Source organism: Myxine glutinosa, chromosome 12 (genome assembly GCF_964187855.1).
Source record: "Myxine glutinosa chromosome 12, kmMyxGlut1.1, whole genome shotgun sequence".
In the NCBI taxonomy this organism is placed as follows: domain Eukaryota; kingdom Metazoa; phylum Chordata; class Myxini; order Myxiniformes; family Myxinidae; genus Myxine; species Myxine glutinosa.
Window position 1 is genome coordinate 16566647 of NC_136272.1, and position 20098 is coordinate 16586744.

General features: G+C 42.0%; 1 protein-coding gene across 2 annotated transcripts; it reads left to right on the plus strand.

Moving 5' to 3' along the window:
* Nucleotides 1-589: 589 nt before the first annotated feature.
* Nucleotides 590-19657, plus strand: LOC137438168 (interleukin-17 receptor A). Of its 2 annotated transcripts, none has more exons than XM_068133177.2 (8): nucleotides 590-903; nucleotides 3443-3526; nucleotides 4380-4401; nucleotides 7648-7791; nucleotides 13682-13809; nucleotides 14805-14916; nucleotides 17547-17702; nucleotides 17880-19657. In XM_068133177.2, exons 1-8 carry the CDS (start codon nucleotides 802-804, stop codon nucleotides 18902-18904), a joined length of 1773 nt encoding a protein of 590 aa, XP_067989278.2. In that variant the 5' UTR covers nucleotides 590-801; the 3' UTR covers nucleotides 18905-19657. The 2 variants fall into 2 exon arrangements, with proteins under 2 accessions (XP_067989278.2, XP_067989280.2); XM_068133179.2 differs by lacking the exon at nucleotides 590-903 and adding an exon at nucleotides 3027-3136 and having other exon boundaries at nucleotides 17880-19050.
* Nucleotides 19658-20098: the final 441 nt, after the last annotated feature.

Here is a 20098-nt window from a genome sequence, read left to right on the forward strand (position 1 = left end):
GTCGTATTGCACACCCTGCGCGTGGTCTAACATCATCAAATTCAAACACTGTTCAAACTTCATTGAAACTTCATTGAAACTTAATTACCTAGCCCCACCACCGTGACCACGCCAAAAACTGAAAAAGCAGAACACCCGCGATCGCGGTTTGTCACTTACTTGTGAAATGTGCATGTGGAGGCCTTCCCTGAGGTATTTGTGCAGTCAAATGCAACACACTGTGGCATTTTGAAACAGCGCGTTCACAAATAAGACTCCTTACAGTCGGTAAGCATCCAAAATGATTCAGAAATTGTGAGATCAGCTGATTGTGAGATAAAACACGGACGCAGACACAATCGGCTTCCCAATATGGCCGCCAAGCAACTTCCGCTAGCTTCAGCCGACAGCCGTCATTGGCTCTCCAGGTTTATTATATACCTCCGTGGTTCGAGTGGCTTCGTCGCGCTAGGCGGTGTAAGAGCGCGCAGCACTGTACAGTAGTTTCCGCTCAGGTTTAAGCGTCGTGTTTGTATCACGTTTATTTCGTTTTTTTAACCAGTTGTTAGGGTGAGTGTTCTCTAATCACAGTTTAAACGCCGATGTGCGGGGCAATTGAAGCGGGGAACACAGGAAGGAACAGTTGAGGGAACGAACGCTGTGCAGGTAATATAACTATAAGTATAACAGCGTACACAGGTGAGATCTCACAGCTTGAATCCCTTTGTAAATGCGCAGGTGTTTTGACCTATGTGAATAACTTCAGTTGATTACGAGATATTCGTATTTTCACCGCTGAACGCGTCCACCAGTTAAAGCGTGATGTTACGTAACATTGTGCGTGACGTCATGAGATTTTGCATAATATCAGATCGCCGTCTGGAATTCCACACGACACCTCCACGGGACGTCTATATTACGCAGGTGGGTACAGCATGTTTAAATACTGATCGTTTTAATAAAATAACTAACTTTGGTCTGCGTTTCATAGTTTAATTATAACTTTACAAACATTACTATAACGAATAATCTTCAGGGTTTCATATCCAAGTAGAACGACACTCCGTGGAGGTGGAGGGCAAACCGCCATACCTCCACCTGCCTGAACAGTTTACGTTTTTTAGGCCTATCCCACTGATAGGCCAGATCTGGCTTCGGACCTGAACCAAAATCGAATCAATTCTTCTTTGTCACCTACCCAACTCTTCCACCACGTTTTGTCATAAGTTGTCCACAACTTTTTGAAATGTCATGCTATATGTAGTTTTTGGCCCCATCACCCAATGGTGAAGAATCACTTGAAGGTTCGAGTATTTGGATGTAGATCTTCACCAAAATCTAATTATTTCCTTCTTGTCACACACCAAACATGTCCACCCAGTTTTGGCAGAATTTGTCCATAACATTTTGAGATATCCTCCTCACAGACAGACAGACAGACAGGGGTGAAAACATAACGTCCGTTAACTTTCGGTGGTGGATGTAATAACTCGTGGTTTTTTTTGTTTCTCAACTATCATGTTGTGCATGTGCCCCAGGACCCATATTCTGATGTGTGGACTGATTCTGATGTACCATACTCTGTTACAGAGCGTCGGTACTGTAGCAGCAGTTTCACAACAAAGGTTATACTGCCTGAGTGGGTGGTTTGCCGTTGCCTTCCCAGCAATAGTTAGGGTTGGAATTTGTAAATGGTTCAGGGTACCAACGATAGCTCACCTACCCTTCGCGAAAGGCATCATGGTACACTACATAGCCAAAAGTATGTGGACACTCCTTCTAATTAGTGGATTCAGCTGTTTCAGCCAGCCCCATTGCTGACAGGTGTATATATAATCAAGCTCACAGCCATGCAATCCCCATAGACAAACATTGGCAGTGGAATGGGCCGTACTGAAGAGCTCAGTGACTTTCAAAGTGGCACCGTCATAAGATGCCACCTTTCCAACAAATCAGTTCGTCAAATTTCTGCCCTGCTAGAGCTGCCCTGGTCAACTGTAAGTGCTGCTGTTGTGAAGTGGAAACGTCTAGGAGCAACAACAGCCCAGCCATGAAGTGGTAGGTGACACAAGCTCACAGAATGGGACCGCCGAGTGCTGAAGCGCAAAGTGCGTAAAAATCGTCTGTCCTTGTTTGCAACACTCACTACCGAGTTCCAAACTGCCTGTGGAACCAACGTCAGCACAACAACTGTTCGCCGGGAGCTTCATGAAATGGGTTTCCATGGCCGAGCAGCAGCACACAAGCCCCTAAGACCACCATGTGCAATGCCAAGCGTCCGCTGGAGTGGTGTAAAGCTCGCCGCCATTGGACTCTGGAGCAGTGGAAACACGTTCTCTGGAGTGATGAATCATGCTTCATCATCTGGCAGTCGGACGGACGAATCTGGGTTTGGTGGATGCCAGGAGAATGCTACCTTGCCAAATGCATAGTTCCAACTGTAAAGTTTGGTGGATGAGGGATAACGGTCTGGGGCTGTTTTTCATGGTTCGGGCTAGGCCCCTTAGTTCCAGTGAAGGGAAATCTAAACGCTACAGCATACAATGACATTCTAGACGAATGTGTGCTTCTAACTTTGTGGCAACAGTTTGGTGAAGGCCCTTTCCTGTTTCAGCATGACGATGCCCCCATGCACAAAGCGAGGTCCATACAGAAATGGTTTGTCGAGATCGGTGTGGAAGAACTTGACTGGCCTGCACAGAGCCCTGACCTCAACCCAATTGAACACCTTTGGGATGAATTGGAACGCCGGCTGCGAGCTAGGCCTAATCGCCCAACATCAGTGCCCGACCTCACTAATGCTCTTGTGGCTGAATGGAAGCAAATCCCCGCAGCAATGTTCTAACATCTATGGAAAGCCTTCCCAGAAGAGTGGAGGCTGTTATAGTAGCAAAGAGGGGTGGGGGGGGGGGGGGCAACTCCATGTTAATGCCCATGATTTTGGAATGAGATGTGGTGTGTGATGTTTGGGTGTCCACATACTTTTGGTCATGTAGTGTATCTTTAACGTCCACCAACTATACCGGCAGATGAGACGCCAGTTTAACGTCAATCCGAGGGATGGCACACACATTGATGAATCACCCGATCTGTGAATCACCCGGCTGACTGTTTATAGTTGGGTCGGGATTCAAACCCAGGCTAAGCCGTCCTGCCAGTGAGTATGGACTATGGGCCTCATATTAATATTATTATTTATTTATTTTCTCACTGCACAGTATATAAACTGATTTGTGCAAATGACGAGTTGTACAAGTTTTCCTGTTTTATAAAATCTTTCATCAAACTTGCGTGGGATTGTTTGAATATTTTATCCATCAAATCTACTCCCCATTTTCAATTGTTTCAACCCACCTTGTTACTGATTCCTCAAAAAGGCAGAACATGTGAATAACATGTATTAATCCAATTGATTTGGAGAATATTAATTTGAGGTTTGTTGTTGCCTTGTCTCTGGGAGAAGAAGATTATGGTGTTTATGTTGTTGCTTCTGCTGATTGGAGCTGGAACTGGAACTGCTCATCATCATGTTGACTGCTCATCTATGGTGAGAATTCCAACAATAAACCAAGTTCATCTGCTCTGACCTTCAGATATGGCAGACTTCCTCTATTCGGTCAATCTGTGTAAAAATGGCAAATGTAACGATAAATGTAAGAAGGGGGAATTTCCCCACTGTTTTGGTTATGTAACATCTATTGTCGTCACGCGGGCGTCCGGGCGTCCGTCAACTTTTGGTTTCCGTCAATTTCAAGGAGAACGGCTTGTCCGATTAAATCCATGTTTGCAGTGTGTGTTGGGGTTGAGGAGAGGAAGGTTCCTTTCGAAAATGGGCCAGCTGCGATTTTCAATATGGCCGCCACGGCAGCCATCTTGAAATTGGTTTCCGTCAATTTCGAGCAGAATGGCTTGTCCGATTAAATTCATTTTTGCAGTGTGTGTTGGGGTTGAGTAGAGGAAGGTTCCTTTCGAAAATGGGTGCGCTGCGATTTTCAATATGGCCGCCACGGCAGCCATCTTGAAATTGGTTTCCGTCAATTTCGAGCAGAATGGCTTGTCCGATTAAATTCATTTTTGCAGTGTGTGTTGGGGTTGAGGAGAGGAAGGTTCATGGGCGTGCTGCGATTTTCAATATGGCCGCCACGGCTTCCTTTCACCATGCATGGGCTGAGGGGTTACACCCGCTTTGCGGTGCTATTTTTATATGGTTGATATTCAATGGCCTCTAAAGGTGGTTTTTATTCAAGACCATAATATCAAAAGCCAACTTTGCACCTAAATGCAAAAGAGATTCATGAGACGGACAGGTAAAATTGGGCCTGGAGCCAAACTGCAGGTTTCTTCTGTACACATGCAGGTGCTTTTCAGTGACTTATTGAAGATTGTTTTTTGTGTTTCAGGAGCTGAATTGCACTGTAGAAGGTAAGGAGTCAAGAACTGCTTTCTTCCTCAATGTTCGGTTACCTGTTTCATTCGACCCATCGTTCAAACGATGCTGTCACTCGACCTGCATTCTATGATTACTTTGGATTGTTTGGAGGGATGGTGGAAAAGCAATCCCAAGTGGATGCCTCACAGGATGTAGATGTCTACACCAGTTGAGTGTATTGTTGGAGCGGTGGCATTGATTCGATTACAGTATATTCGATTGGAATCTTCTTCCTCTTCTTCACCTGGCTCTGAGGTTGAACTAGAATGGAACAATTGGGGTGAACTTCCGACATTTTCTTCTTTAATGTTTTTGTTGTTCAACCAATGCAATTGCAAATGTTCCTATGACAAGGCATTAACTTACGGTTAAAAAAAATTGCCCAAGTGCATTATTAAAAGCAATTTTTTTTCCTTCTTTGGAAATTGACAACACAGTGAATGAACTATTCCCACAATCGGGAGTGTGAAGGTTAACACGTCCGCTGTGAATCTGGGAGGTCGGTGGTTCGAACCTCGGCCGAGTCGTACCAAAGAAACTAAAAATGGTACTTGCTGCTTCCTTGCTTGATGTTCAGCATTTATAAAGATTTGAGCCCGGACAAACACCTACCTAAGCTTGGATAATTGCCCTTTGATATTCCAAGTCGGTTAATTCCAAAACGAGAGTGAAACCGCTGTCTTTTATTTGGCAAGTCATGTGATCCAGGGCAACTCCGAATGCTTCCTATAGGTATATGGCTTTAGGTATATGGCACTGGGAAATACCATAGTTTCCCAAAACCCCAACATTGCTCTTGTGCATCTCTGCCTGTCCGTCTACTTGTGTGCTTATCCAGGCCCCATAACTCTGTCTACTATTTAAGGATTCGAGTTTTCATCGTCAATTTTTCAACGAACCTCTATAATATGGAGAAAATAATGAAACATTGGGTCAAAATGTGAAAGGGCAAAGTCATCGTGACTATAAGTTGCCCTTATTAGCCTCACCGTACTGTCAAGCACGAGACGCACCGTTTATAAAATCACTTCCATACATTGAGATGCTTTCTAGTTTGTTTTTTTTGGTTTTTTTTTCTCACCGGGAACGTAGTTTCGGGTAGCTTATGCAATGGCGTGTCAACCGTCCGTCACTCTGTAAACGCTTGCAACTTCTTCTCCGAAACTGCTAATGGGATTGTGACCAAACTGGGCACAAATTATATTTGGTATTTTGCAACTCAAGTTTGTTCACGGCATTAAAAAAAAATCAGGGTCTAAGGAGGTCTACTGGGGGTCAATGTGTGTCCAGATTTGACGTCCCCTCCCTCCCCAAATAAGTATTTGCTTTCTCTTCTGAAACTACACACACAATTTCGATGAAACTTGACCACAACCTTCACCACCGTGATGTACCAAAGTTTGTTCGAGGCATTAAAAAAAAATCGGGACCGAAGGGAAATTTACGGGGGTGGGGTTGCCCCCCAAAATGGGTATTTGCTTTCTTCTGAGAAACTGCACACGCAATTCCGATGAAATTTGACCACAACCTTCACCAACCGCGATGTACCAAAGTTTGTTTGTTCAAGGAATTAGAAAAATCGGGGTCCGAGGAGGTATACGGGGTGGGGGGTTTGCCCCCTAAAATAGGTATTTTTTTGTTTGTCTAAAGTCATGATTACGTTAGTATGATTGTACATGCTGCCCTGTCTTCGAGAAACCGTTGAAATGGGTTTAAAATACCGTGATACTGTTTAAAACACCTTTAGTCAGTGTAGTGTACTGCTTTATTGTCCCCCGTCGCACCGCGGAGCGAAAGGGGGACTGGGTTTCCCCTCCGTCCGTGCGTGCGTCCGTGCGTGCGTACGGGTGTGCGTGCGTAAGTGAAGGACCGAATTCGAATTTGGTGTGTGGGTGCAACCCACGTCAAAATCCAAGATGGCCGCCACCATATATATGTCTGAACCTTGTGAGCGAAATATCTTGAAAAATAAACGAACTACTAACTTCTAATCTGGTGTGTGGGTGTATCTACGCATAATGAAGACGCTATTGAAAATTGGGTCGCCACGTCAAAATCCAAGATGGCCACCTTGCGTTTTCCACTTTGTCAACTCACATCACTTCACCGACGGGGGACATAGGCGTAACGCTTGTTTTACCAGGTGAGCACCCAGGGGTACTGCACCAATTTTATTTTAGATCATATCTTGATTCTCGAAAAGATTAACTTATAAAATGGGTCGTGATGTCCTGTCGTCTGTCCATTCATCCGTTAACTTTTTTGCTATTTTTTCTAGTCCTCCCTTATCACTTGGCTGACTGTTCTGAAACCTGACGCATGAATACAAGAAAGTATCCCGCACAATCGCTCGGGCTTCGATTTTTCGATTTCCGATCAGGGGGCTTCCAGGGGGGTTAACCCCCAAACTATGGATCCATACTCATCCCTTATTAGTACCCTACCGGTGTACACCGGAGGGGACTATAGGTTTGCACTCCGTCCCTCCGTCTGTCTGTCAGTCCGTCACGCAAAACAGTTTTCCGGACTTTTTTTCTAAACTCTTAATGCTAATGATTTCAAACTTGGTACATGGTTTCCTCATGATAAGTTACAGATCAAGTTCGAATTCACGACGTTTCGATCATTTTTGACAAAGTTATGCACTTTGAACTTTGGTAATTTCCCCAACAGTTTTCCGAACGACAGACTGCCGGTAGGGGACATGTATTGCAGCGCAATACTCACAATGCTTGTTTACCAACCGATTGCTCTGAAACCTAATACAGCCCTTCTACTCGATGGTCCGCAGGATTGCCTGGTCTTAGATTTTGGATCATGGGGATCCCGGGGGGAAAGGGGAGAGGGGTGTTACCCCCGGAAACTTTGAATCCCTACTCCTTCCTTATTTGCCAACCGATTGCTCTGAAACCAGATACAGCCCTTCTAGGATCGCTCAGTCTTCTTCTATTTCGTGTCAGGGGATCATGGGGGCTCCCAGGTGGGTACCCCAATATCAGCAGAGGTCTGAACTACAACCTCAAGAGATGACTGTCAGGCCACTCGGGGCTCTTTTATTATTTCAATGTTCTGAGTTTGTTCCATGTACGATTCTTAATCTCATTTGAGAAAGGACCTTGCATTACCGGTTATACTTTATGATTTTCATCATAAGTTTGTATTGATGTCCTTTTATGTATTTGCTACAAAGAAAGCCAACTGGACAAAGTGGTGAATTATTAAATTACTTCTTTCTACAGAAAGAAAAATGGCAAACTGCAGTAAAGGGGGTGCCAGATGGACACCAACTCCACCACTTATAGACTTAGTTAAACCGGTGCTGCAGAACGGCACACTGGGTGGTCCATTGCCCCTGCTTATTGGCTGGAAGATGAAGACCGATGGTATGTTGATGAGTATGTGTATCCGATGGTATGTTTATCCACGGGGCACAAAAAGACATATATATCACTGAGCTTTAAATGCAAACTTGAGTCTGAAATAAATGTGTTTGTTTATTTATTTATTTATTTATTTTGAACAAATCTGGCCTCGAGGGTAAAATGAGTGGATGGATCAGAATAGTTATTTCATAGTATGTTAGAATAAGTCTGTTGTAATTGGTGTAATTAGAGAGTTGTCAAGCACGTGTTTAGAGATTCCCCGTCTTCCCCATGCCGGTGTTCCTTTCTATGCCCCATCTTTGTCGTTATCTACATTATTGCAAACAGTGAGGTGCCCGTGCTACGCAACAGAGGCCAGACACCAGAAGGATGGGTGGGAGGCCAGAAGCAAACAGACAATGCAGAAACGGCGAATGCTAAAGCATGAAACCAATAAATTCCACATTCCTGTAGCACCTTCAGTCGCACATCAGACATGGACAGCAAGTTCGTGAAGGACTTCCATGAAAAACGTACCAGCTCGCAAACAAATGGGTATGTTTGTTCTATACCCAGTCAATGGCGAATCTGCATATGGCGATCCACGAATATCACACTCAGAACGTAAAACCATCACGGCATTTCGTCATTCACTTGAACTCGATATCTCTTTTTTTATTCCAAACAGCATAACTCCAATCACAAATTAAATAACATTAATATAAAAAAATTAACTTTTAACAACATTCGTGACAAACAAATATTTAAATACTGATGTGAAGTTCCGTACGGTTGGGTGAATACAATTACGAATTCAAAATCGTAATTGTATTCACTCAATTCCAATCATCAATTGATACTTTAACAAAATACTGTTTTAAATGACAGTTGTATTGAGATATTATCAAACCCGCTCATTACCGTCATCTGTCCACTTACGCATTCGCGGCAGGTTCATAATTCTCATCAAAATCTAAACAGTATTTGTAGAATTTCAATAAAAGCCACATCACTGTTCACATCGGTAAATATTATTCCATCGTGTTTGGAAAATCCTAAAAATTGGAAAATAGGTAAAACGATATAGCCTATTTTACTCCAGGGGGTCCCAGGATTACCCACCCAAAATATTGTTGCGATCGATTCAGCTGTTTTTGCAGTACCTGCGAACGGACAGACGGATATTTGGTGAATTATAGTAAAAAAAGCCACATCACTGTTCATACCGGTAAATATTATTCCATCGTGTTTTTAAAATCCGAAAAATTGGAAAATTGGTAAAACAATATAGCCTATTTTACTCCAGGGGGTCCCAGGATTACCCACCCAAAATATCGTTGCGATCGGATCAGCCGTTTTTGCGGTACCTGCGAACGGACGGACAGACAGGCAGGCGGACATTTGGTGAATTATAGTAAGATATATCCCCATTGTACAATCTGTCTATGTGTAAATTTCCATCCTGAGCCGCTTGCAGCAATCCGCAGTCCACACCGTGGCATAACCTTGCCAAACGTAGCAACCATTCTGGGGACGTGGCCATATATGGACATCTTTCATGCTCGAGGGCCGTTGTCTGCAGGCATGGTCTGCAGGGTGTTTTACATATCAGGAATAAACGACCTTGACCTCTCTTCACTCGGCATCTCCCAAATAACTCCTATCACAATGTCCCATGACTTGATCATTGCATGACCTTATGAGGTTTAATTCCATTGCCAGAATGTATTTTTTTATTGGATTAATGAACAGGAATAAATAATTAAATTGATTTATGTGGGAAAACTACATAGGAATAAATAATTAAATTGATATATGTGGGAAAACTACATAGGAATAAATAATTAAATTGATATATGTGGGAAAACTACATAGGAATAAATAACAAAATTGATATATATGGGAAAACTACATAGGAATAAATAATTAAATTGATATATGTGGGAAAACTACATAGGAATAAATAATTAAATTGATATATGTGGGAAAACTACATAGGAATAAATATTTAAATTGATATATGTGGGAAAACTACATAGGAATAAATAATTAAATTGATATATGTGGGAAAACTACATAGGAATAAATAATTAAATTGATATATGTGGGAAAACCACATAGGAATAAATAATTAAATTGATATATGTGGGAAAACTACATTGGAATACAACAACAACAACAACATGCATTTTAAGGCCATTTTCCCTACTAGAGCGGGGGTTAGCCTTGCGGTCCCCATGACAATCTTCTCCATTTTGCCCTATTTTCTGCATCTCTCCTTGTTAACCCCCTTGCCCGCATGTCTTCTTCCACTGTCTTTAGCCAAGTCTTTCTTGGTCTTCCCCGTCCTCTACTTCCTTCTACATTTATTTCCATCACTCTTCTCAACCAGTCACTTTCATCCTTCCTCAACACATGACCAAACCATCTCAACCTGTTCCTCTTCACAGCATCAATCACAGGCTCTATTCCCATCATCTTTCGCAATTCATCATTTGTCTTCCTCTCTCTCAGCAACACTCCGCACATCCACCGAACCATTCGCATTTCCACCCTTTCCAGCCTTCGTTGCTGCTCTACATTCATGACCCATGTCTCGCTCCCATAAATCATAACACTTCTCACACATGCAGCATACACCTTTCCCTTCAGCTTCAACGACATTCCCCTCCTCATCAGCACGCCACTCAGTTCCCGAAACTTCTTCCATGCACATCTCACTCGAGCAACCGTTGCCGAGTCTGATCCACCTTCTCCATTCAGCATGTCTCCGAGATAGCAAAATGTTTTCACACCTTCCAGCTTCACGCCATCTCCAAAATCCAACTCAACATTTCCGCCATCTGCAGCTCCCTCTGTGCACACCTTACATTTGAATGTAGCTGCCACACTGGTTAATGACCCTCTCAGACCACTACATTTTTGATGAACCCACTCAGCGCACATTGTACATTGAATGGAGTTCACTCCGACACGCTTCCTGCACACAGCACATGGCCACTTCCCAGTTCTTTCCACCTCACCACATGCTTTACCACTTGCCATCACCTTCGTCTTTCCTATATTCACCTTCAGACCTTTTGTCTCCATACTTTCCTTCCACTTGTTCATCTTTTCCTTCAGTCCATCCATACTTTCCGCAATCAACACCACATCAACTGCATACAACAACTCCCACGGTAAACCCTCCTTTACGGTCTGAGCCAGCACCTCCATCACAGCTACAAATAGTAGTGGACTTAGTACCGCCTGATGCACTCCCACCTTCACCTCAAACTCACCACTGTTCCCGTCCTTCATCCTTACAGCTGTGCATGCTCTTTTGTACATTGCCATCACAACTCTGATCAGCCATTCCTCCACTTCTAACATCCTCAATGCCCATGTCAATACTTCACGTAGAACCCTATCGAATGCTTTCTGCAGATCAACAAACCCAAGAAAACTACATCGGAATAAATAATTAAATTGATATATGTGGGAAAACTACATAGGAATAAATAATTAAATTGATATATGTGGGAAAACTACATCGGAATAAATAACTAAATTGATATATGTGGGAAAATTACATAGGAATAAATAATTAAATTGATATATGTGGGAAAACTACATAGGAATAAATAATTAAATTGATATATGTGGGAAAACTACATAGGAATAAATAATTAAATTGATATATGTGGGAAAACTACATCGGAATAAGTAATTAAATTGATATATGTGGGAAAATTACATGGGAATAAATAATTAAATTGATATATGTGGGAAAACTACATCGGAATAAATAATTAAATTGATATATGTGGGAAAACTACATCAGAATAAATAATTAAATTGATATATGTGGGAAAACTACATAGGAATATATAATTAAATTGATATATGTGGGAAAACTACATAGGAATAAATAATTAAATTGATATATGTGGGAAAACTACATAGGAATAAATAATTAAATTGATATATGTGGGAAAACTACATCAGAATAAATAATTAAATTGATATATGTGGGAAAATTACATGGGAATAAATAATTAAATTGATATATGTGGGAAAACTACATCGGAATAAATAATTAAATTGATATATGTGGGAAAACTACATAGGAATAAATAATTAAATTGATATATGTGGGAAAACTACAGAGGAATAAATAATTAAATTGATATATGTGGGAAAATTACATAGGAATAAATAATTAAATTGATATATTAAGCGTCTTTGGGCTTCTTGAAAAGCGCTATATAAAATAAATGTATTATTATTATATATGTGGGAAAACTACATAGGAATAAATAATTAAATTGATATATGTGGGAAAACTACATGGGAATAAATAATTAAATTGATATATGTGGGAAAACTACATGGGAATAAATAATTAAATTGATATATGTGGGAAAACTACATAGGAATAAATAATTAAATTGATATATGTGGGAAAACTACATCGGAATAAATAATTAAATTCATATATGTGGGAAAATTACATGGGAATAAATAATTAAATTGATATATGTGGGAAAACTACATCGGAATAAATAACTAAATTGATATATGTGGGAAAACTACATAGGAATAAATAATTAAATTGATATATGTGGGAAAACTACATAGGAATAAATAATTAAATTGATATATGTGGGAAAACTACATCGGAATAAATAATTAAATTGATATATGTGGGAAAACTACATCGGAATAAATAATTAAATTGATATATGTGTGAAAACTACATCGGAATAAATAATTAAATTCATATATGTGAGAAAACTACATCGGAATAAATAATTAAATTCATATATGTGAGAAAACTACATCGGAATAAATAATTAAATTCATATATGTGGGAAAACTACATCGGAATAAATAATTAAATTCATATATGTGGGAAAACTACATCGGAATAAATAATTAAATTCATATATGTGAGAAAACTACATCGGAATAAATAATTAAATTGATATATGTGGGAAAACTACATCGGAATAAATAATTAAATTCATATATGTGGGAAAACTACATAGGAATAAATAATTAAATTGATATATGTGGGAAAACTACATGTCCAGACCAGGAATCGAACCCAGGTCCGCTGGAAAACTGTACCAGTGCTCTGCGATATGAGCTTTCTGGGCGACCTTGACCAGGTGTGTAATTTTCCCACACATATGATTGTCACTCTCTTTCCGTCAACGCTTCCGGGGCACTCGCTGCCAACCATAATGTCCCCCCATTGGAGGAAGACCCTCTCGTGTTCAGGCCGTTGGTGCTCCTATGGTTGGCAGCGAGTGCCCCGGAAGCGTTGAAGGAAAGAGAGTGACAGTCGTATGTGTGGGAAAATTACACACCTGCTCAGGTTCACCGAGATAGCTCAGATGGCAGAGCTCTGGTACGGTTCACCAGAAGACCTGGTCTGGCGTGTAATTTTCCCACATATATATATTTAATTATTTATTTTTTATACATGGTAACCTCATTTACTTGCATTGTGGAGCTGGAATCGAGTTGCCAAGGAGTTATTTAATTCCTTTCGTGATTTGCAGGGTTTGATGCTGCAGGTGTTTTTGTCTGTACGGCTTCCTTATGGAACGTGTATGTAAAGTTACCTTGCTTTAAATGCTGCTGTAAATGCAGGATGCTGCACAACATGGCATCCTGTCCTTCGAATGGGCATCAACAGGCTGTCCTGGTTTCAACAACATCTCCCCTTATATTTTGAATTAGAAAAGGCTTTTGGCCTGGTGTCCCACACAAACAAATTGTGTCCGGAATCTCTGGGCATTCCTTTATTCCTAATCCAGTGATGTGGAGCAAGAACGTGACTAAGCAACACACCTGGGCTCATGTGTAAGGGAGGAATCGTATTGTTGCTCACTCTCCCCAACTGTGTTCATTCTCTCACCAGCAAGCATCCAGTTTGTGAAAGCGACGGAAGTTTGCTTACAGGAAGTGGGTGCTGATGGTGCGGAGTGTGTGTGGTTCTTTTACCATCACAACTTCACAACGCAAACAAAGGACGAGCGTGGCACGAGGGTGAGTACCTTGCTTACTTGTACCGTATAATAGGTTTTAGTGAGCATACCTGAACAACGGCAGCCTTTTTGTAGGTGTTTCACCAAATAGAAATGCACACTGACCAATCTAAGCCATAAGAGATGGAAACAGGAAGTTAACTCACCCATAGTCACCTGCAGTATCTTTGATCGATTTGGAAGTTGATGCACCATTTGCTTCCGTTGGTCCTTCTGTCCCATTACAATTGAAACTGATCAGGTGGGATGTGTGATAAAACTCACTCGGCCATTGGGGGATTTCTTAGCCAATCATCTTGCAGCATTTCTTCGCAGATCATACGGCATGCATGTAAACATCTCCTTACAAGGTTTACATCTCCTTACACGCTGAAATATTCAGGTTTTCTCCATACAAAGACCAATGTGCGGAAGTTGTGGCAGACATATTAACCCCCCACAAATACATGCAGTCATTTAAAAAAAATCATATTCGTAGGTACGAGCCGTCCGACAGGATGGGACAGAGGTATTGCACACACCTTTTCAATTGTCTCGTGTCCGTGAGTGTCGGCCCAACTATGCACTGTCAGGTTGGTGCTTCACATGCAGGGAGTTCCATCACAAAGTGTCCCTTCCGGCAGATGGACATTAATCTGGGTGTCCCATCTGCTAGCATTACTTGGTGGATGCTCAATATCCCGCACTGTCCTTTCCGAAGTGTAGGTCTGTTATCGCCAGCATCCTGAATAAATTCCAATTCCTGGCCTGAATAACCTGCTAAGGCAAAGACAACCCACCGACTGTAATCCTTGCGGTAGGGTGGCCCCGGAAGCACTGAACCTGCCTCCGGGCAGTGCACCACAGATGGAGAGATGAGCTGTGGCTGGAGAATGCTTGAACGTACTCACCAATGATGAAATTGCATTTGCATTTTATGAACTAAAAGCTGTTGTAAACAGATCTAATGACGTGGTTGTATAAAAATGGACGTGTTATGATTATCTTGTCCTGTAGTGGAAGTTCAGCTTCTCCGGTTTCCTCGTGCAGCGGGGTGTGAATTACTCTGTCATCCTGCGGAATCTACCATGCGTCAACCAACGGGCGATCGCTCAAGTGGCTATCCCAGGCAAGTAGCACGCCCGATTTCAGGCTATCGCTCAAGTGGCTAGCCCAGGCAAGTAGCATGCCCGATTTCGGGCTGTCGCTCAAGTGGCTAGCCCAGGCAAGTAGCAGGCCCAATTTCGGGCTGTCGCTCAAGTGGCTAGCCCAGGCAAGTAGCAGGCCCGATTTCGGGCTATCGCTCAAGTGGCTAGCCCAGGCAAGTAGCACGCCCGATTTCGGGCTATCGCTCAAGTGGCTATCCCAGGCAAGTAGCATGCCCGATTTCGGGCTATCGCTCAAGTGGCTAGCCCAGGCAAGTAGCAGGCCCAATTTCGGGCTGTCGCTCAAGTGGCTAGCCCAGGCAAGTAGCAGGCCCGATTTCGGGCTATCGCTCAAGTGGCTAGCCCAGGCAAGTAGCACGCCCGATTTCGGGCTATCGCTCAAGTGGCTATCCCAGGCAAGTAGCACGCCCGATTTCGGGCTATCGCTCAAGTGGCTAGCCCAGGCAAGTAGCTACAGGAATGTGGAATTTAATGGTTTCATACTTTAGCATTCACCGTATCTGCATTGCCTGTTTGCTTCTGACCTCCCACCCGTGCGTAGCACGGGTATTTCTCTAGTAACTCCAATCACAAATTAATCACAAAATAAACTTTTAACATTGTTTAAATTTTAACAAAATAACATTGTTAAAGTTTCCTTCATTGTAAAAACTACCAAGTCAACAGTTAAAAGGATTTTGAGCCGAACGGTGTTACGGCTTTGGCAAGATCGATGGAGACAGCGATCTGTTAGCTTATACACCGCCCAAATAGCTATGTGGAATTCTCTCATGTAGAGATTAAACTCACATCGTTTGAACTTTGGCCGAGGTCATTATTTACTTTTAATGATGTTTATATATGAATCAAAAAGAAGATAATTGGTTTTGGGTCGTCCTTTCCACATATCTCGTGGGATTGTGAGTTGGAGAGACTAGCAAAGGTACCCGCCCTACGGGCGGGGCTTCAATTGAGAAGCCGAAATGAAAAGGCAAAATATCAGAAAATGAAGGCAGAACTTTTTAATTTTAAACGATTCATATAAACATCCATCAAATCATATCACACGTAAATCATAAAAATCAAAACAGTATCTTTAGAATTTCAATAAAAGTCACACATCACTGTTCATATAGGTAAATATTATTCCATCGTGTTTCAAATCGTGATATCAACTGTACGCTTTTCTTTCGGGAAAATAATTGAATGATTGTGTACCTCTTCTTCAGCTTAGAACTTCAGGATAGACGACATTGCTGATAAAAGTTCCTTTTCTCGAATTGCATGAATATGTGAATTGTGATTGTGTTTCATTGTGATGTTTGTGCGGCGACGGCGGTGTATACAAAGGGCAGGGACTTAATCAACGCGAGCTGATGACTCAAGCTTACTGGGAATTCCTCGTTCGTGGGACACTGTCTCAAGCCCCAGTCCCCATCACGGATGGGGCTCCGGTTTACCCGTCCAGTGTAGCGCACGTGCGGCCCCGGACATCGAAGGGCATTAAACGTTCATTAAACATTAAACTTTCATGAAAGGATTACGAAACGATAAAACATTACGAAATTACGTTCACACCGTCACGTCAAACACTACCGTGAACACATACATCATCACAACATCGTCACAATGAGAACATCGTCACAATGAACGCTATGCGAACACAAATGTTATGCGGGAGTCCAAACCTGAGAATGTTGGAGACCAAAGCTGAAATTGGGAAAACTAAATAGCCTATTTTACTCCCAGGGGTCCCAGGATTACCCACCCAAAATATCTTTGCGATCGGTTTCGCAGTTTTTACGGTAGACAGAGGTAGACGGACGGACAGACGGACAGACAGACAGGCGGACATTTGGTGAATTGTAGTAGTATTTCAACCTGTGGACACAGGGTCGTGTTGAAAGATTTCCCATTAAACCCCCCACTCAAATGCCTGCAAAAGCAAAAGGGTTCTTGAGGGTAATTCTAAAGGGTTGTAAAGGGTAATTGTAGTGGGTTCTAAAGGGTAATTCTAAAGGGTTCGAAATGGTAATTCTAAGGGGCAATTCTAAAGGGTTCTAAAGTGTAATTCTAGTAGGTTCTCAAGGGTTTTAAAAGGTTCTAAAGGGTAATTCTAAGGGGTTCTTAAGGGTAATTCTAAAGGGTTGTAAAGGGTAATTCTATGGGGTTCTTAAGGGTAATTCTAAAGGGTTGTAAAGGGTAATTCTAAAGGGTTCTTAAGAGTAATTCTAAAGGGTTCTAAATGATAATTCTAAACGGTCTCAAGGGTAATTCTAAAGGGTAATTTTATGGGGTAATTCTAAAGGGTTCTAAAGGGTAATTCTAAAGGGTCCTGTCTTGTTTATTTATTTATTTTGTCCAGTATAGGTTAATCCCTGGATGAGAGGTACCACTTCCTGACTCAGGGTTGGTATGATTCACCAGCTCCTGGTCGGTGTTTTGTTGTACAGTAAATAGAAAGTGTGTTGATTGTCTTGATTTGGTTCCTATAATGGTTCATCAAGAGCAGGTACAGGTGTTTGTACGGCTGCCAAGGTGCTGCAATAAAAACGATATTTAATAATTCCGGTAGCCCAGTACAACAACCAAGCCATGATACCTTTTGTTGCAGGATACAAACCCTCAACCATCCCATGGACAACCACAAACCGGCCTACTTCCTTTACACCAGCTCCACCAAATCTATGGCTTTGGCTTTGCCCTCTCATTTTGATCACCTGCTTTATCCTGATACCTGCACTCATCTTTGGACTGCATTATAACAAGGGTAAGTTGTGCGTTCACGTGAACATGTGTCTGGATGATGTACTAATGAGATTTTCCCTTTGTTTTAATGGTGCATCGATTATGCTCAACACTTGTTTGCTGTAGATATAGAAAGGTGGTTGTGTTGTGAAATAGGTAATCAAAATGCTCTTCATTTTTCTATCCTGTCTTCTTCCAGGTGCAGCCAATGGTGGGCGAGACAACGACACGTCTGCACAGACGGGCACAGGTCCCGCAGAACAGGAAGTTCCATTGAAGACCAGCAAACCAAGACGGGTTCTCATTTTGTACTCTCTCGACCACAAACTCTACAAGAACATTGTGCTGCGACTGGCGGAGTTGCTGCAACACACTTGCGGTGTGGAGGTGACGCTTGATCTGTGGCAGATGCACAAAATCGCTTGCGTTGGACACCTGCAGTGGTTGTCTTATCAGATGGCACGCATAGATCAATCTGAGGGCAAGGTGTTGTTGCTGTGCTCTCGAGGCACCATGGAAAAATGGCGGGCGCACTGCGGCATGAGACCACCTATACGGATGTGCGAAGACCTTCGCTCACCCACCGGTGACCTTTTCACACCTGCACTTACCCTCCTCTCTGGTGACTTTGGCACCGTCTCGGCCCTGGGTAAGTATGCCGTGGCTTACTTCAAGGATGTAAGCAAAGAGACGGACATTCCCGACGTGTTCCGCACTCTTCCCACATACCATCTCATGGATCATTTGGAGGAGCTCTTCTTTCGGCTGCAGGGACTCGAGCAGCATTCCCCCGGTGTGACGTTGCACTCGCTGGGAATATCCGCGTCCGCCTACAGCAGCGAAGCTTTTGGTGAGCGGCTGCACCGGTCTCTGGTGAAGTTCCAGGTTTTCCAAAGCACGAATCCAGACTGGTTCGATGAAGAGTGTCGGGATAAGGGGCAGGAGATCGAAAGTGCCGGTGATCCGGAGCCAGCGAGCGTCGACTTCTGTCTGGAGAATGAACTTGTTTACCACAAGGCAGAGGATGTGGGCCCGAGCATCAACTGCTTCGACGGGGAGCTATCCACAAGGGCTGTTGGAAATCAGTTACAGGAAGTGAAACTTTACAGCAATGACTTCCCTACCTGGACGCACACTGCGCATTTGGACTTTGCAGCGGGACCGGAAGGTCTTGAGGGTGGGAATGGTTGTTATTTTTGGCCAGGTAAACATGAGAGGCGATGAAGAGCGGGTTCGAAGAATGAAGTCTTTTGCTGTAAATAGTATTTCAAGGTAAACCCTCCATAGTTCAGGGGCCAATACTGATATTTTAACAAATTGGTACCACCCAAGGTCAGCAAACAATTTTGGTATTTTTGTCTTCCTACATGTCTCTAGTGTATATTTTGGTATGATATCCCTGCCTATCTACTGACTTAATGATAGTGATCACTCTGTAAACAAATCCACCTCCATATAATCTGGAAGTTGAATTTTAGGGGAGAGGGGTGGCATTTTTGCTTATAACTTCAGTTCTACTGAACATATTTTGACAAATTATGATTCATTGTGTCATCCCGGTTCTTTTTTTTTTCTTTTTTTTGTGAAGCTACATCATATATCTCCACAACTGTAATCCAATTTACACCTTTAATTATCAGTTAACTTCCTCGGAGGTCGAAAGGTCATGTTTCATTTGCAAAATCGAAAATTTAGCGTATTTTTGTTTTCAACTGATCTGATTACTATTTCGTGATATGTAGATGCTGAAATTATTTCATAATGTATATATAGGACATTGTGGATGATTTTAATAACCTAGCATTCACAAAACTTCAACAATTAACTTTATATTAACCCTTTTTATGCAAGCATTGTTTCTTCGATTTCCGAAAAATTTAGTCATTGCCTGTAAACAAACCCACCCCCATATAAAATGACTGTATATATATATCATATATTATGACTTCCAGACAATATTTTTGGAAAACCAATGAATATGTCTCCAATGTGTTTTATCATTCACATACCCGCAAGCATTGGTATAAAGTTACACATTTATAAGAACATAAGCAGATAAAACAATCAGAAAAGAAATAAATAAGTTTTATTATCTCTGTTTCAATTATGTACAAAAATATTCAAATTGTCTAATAGGCCATTGTACTTGTTGTGAACACCATCTAGGTAATGCTCATATATTATAATCTTGTTATTTGAAGTGCGTTTAGACTACAAACAGTTTCTTTCATGTCATTGGGACAAACTCAGTCGGTGTCACAATCGTCCACATCACTATCATTCAGCTCTATTTGTTCTAGTTCATTTGCTTGGTTGCTGCAGGTTTGCAGCTTACACATGTCTGTGCATTTCAGGCCATTTCCAAGGCATGTGCAGATTGGTAATTTGCATGATCGTACACATGAGCAGGATAGCAGG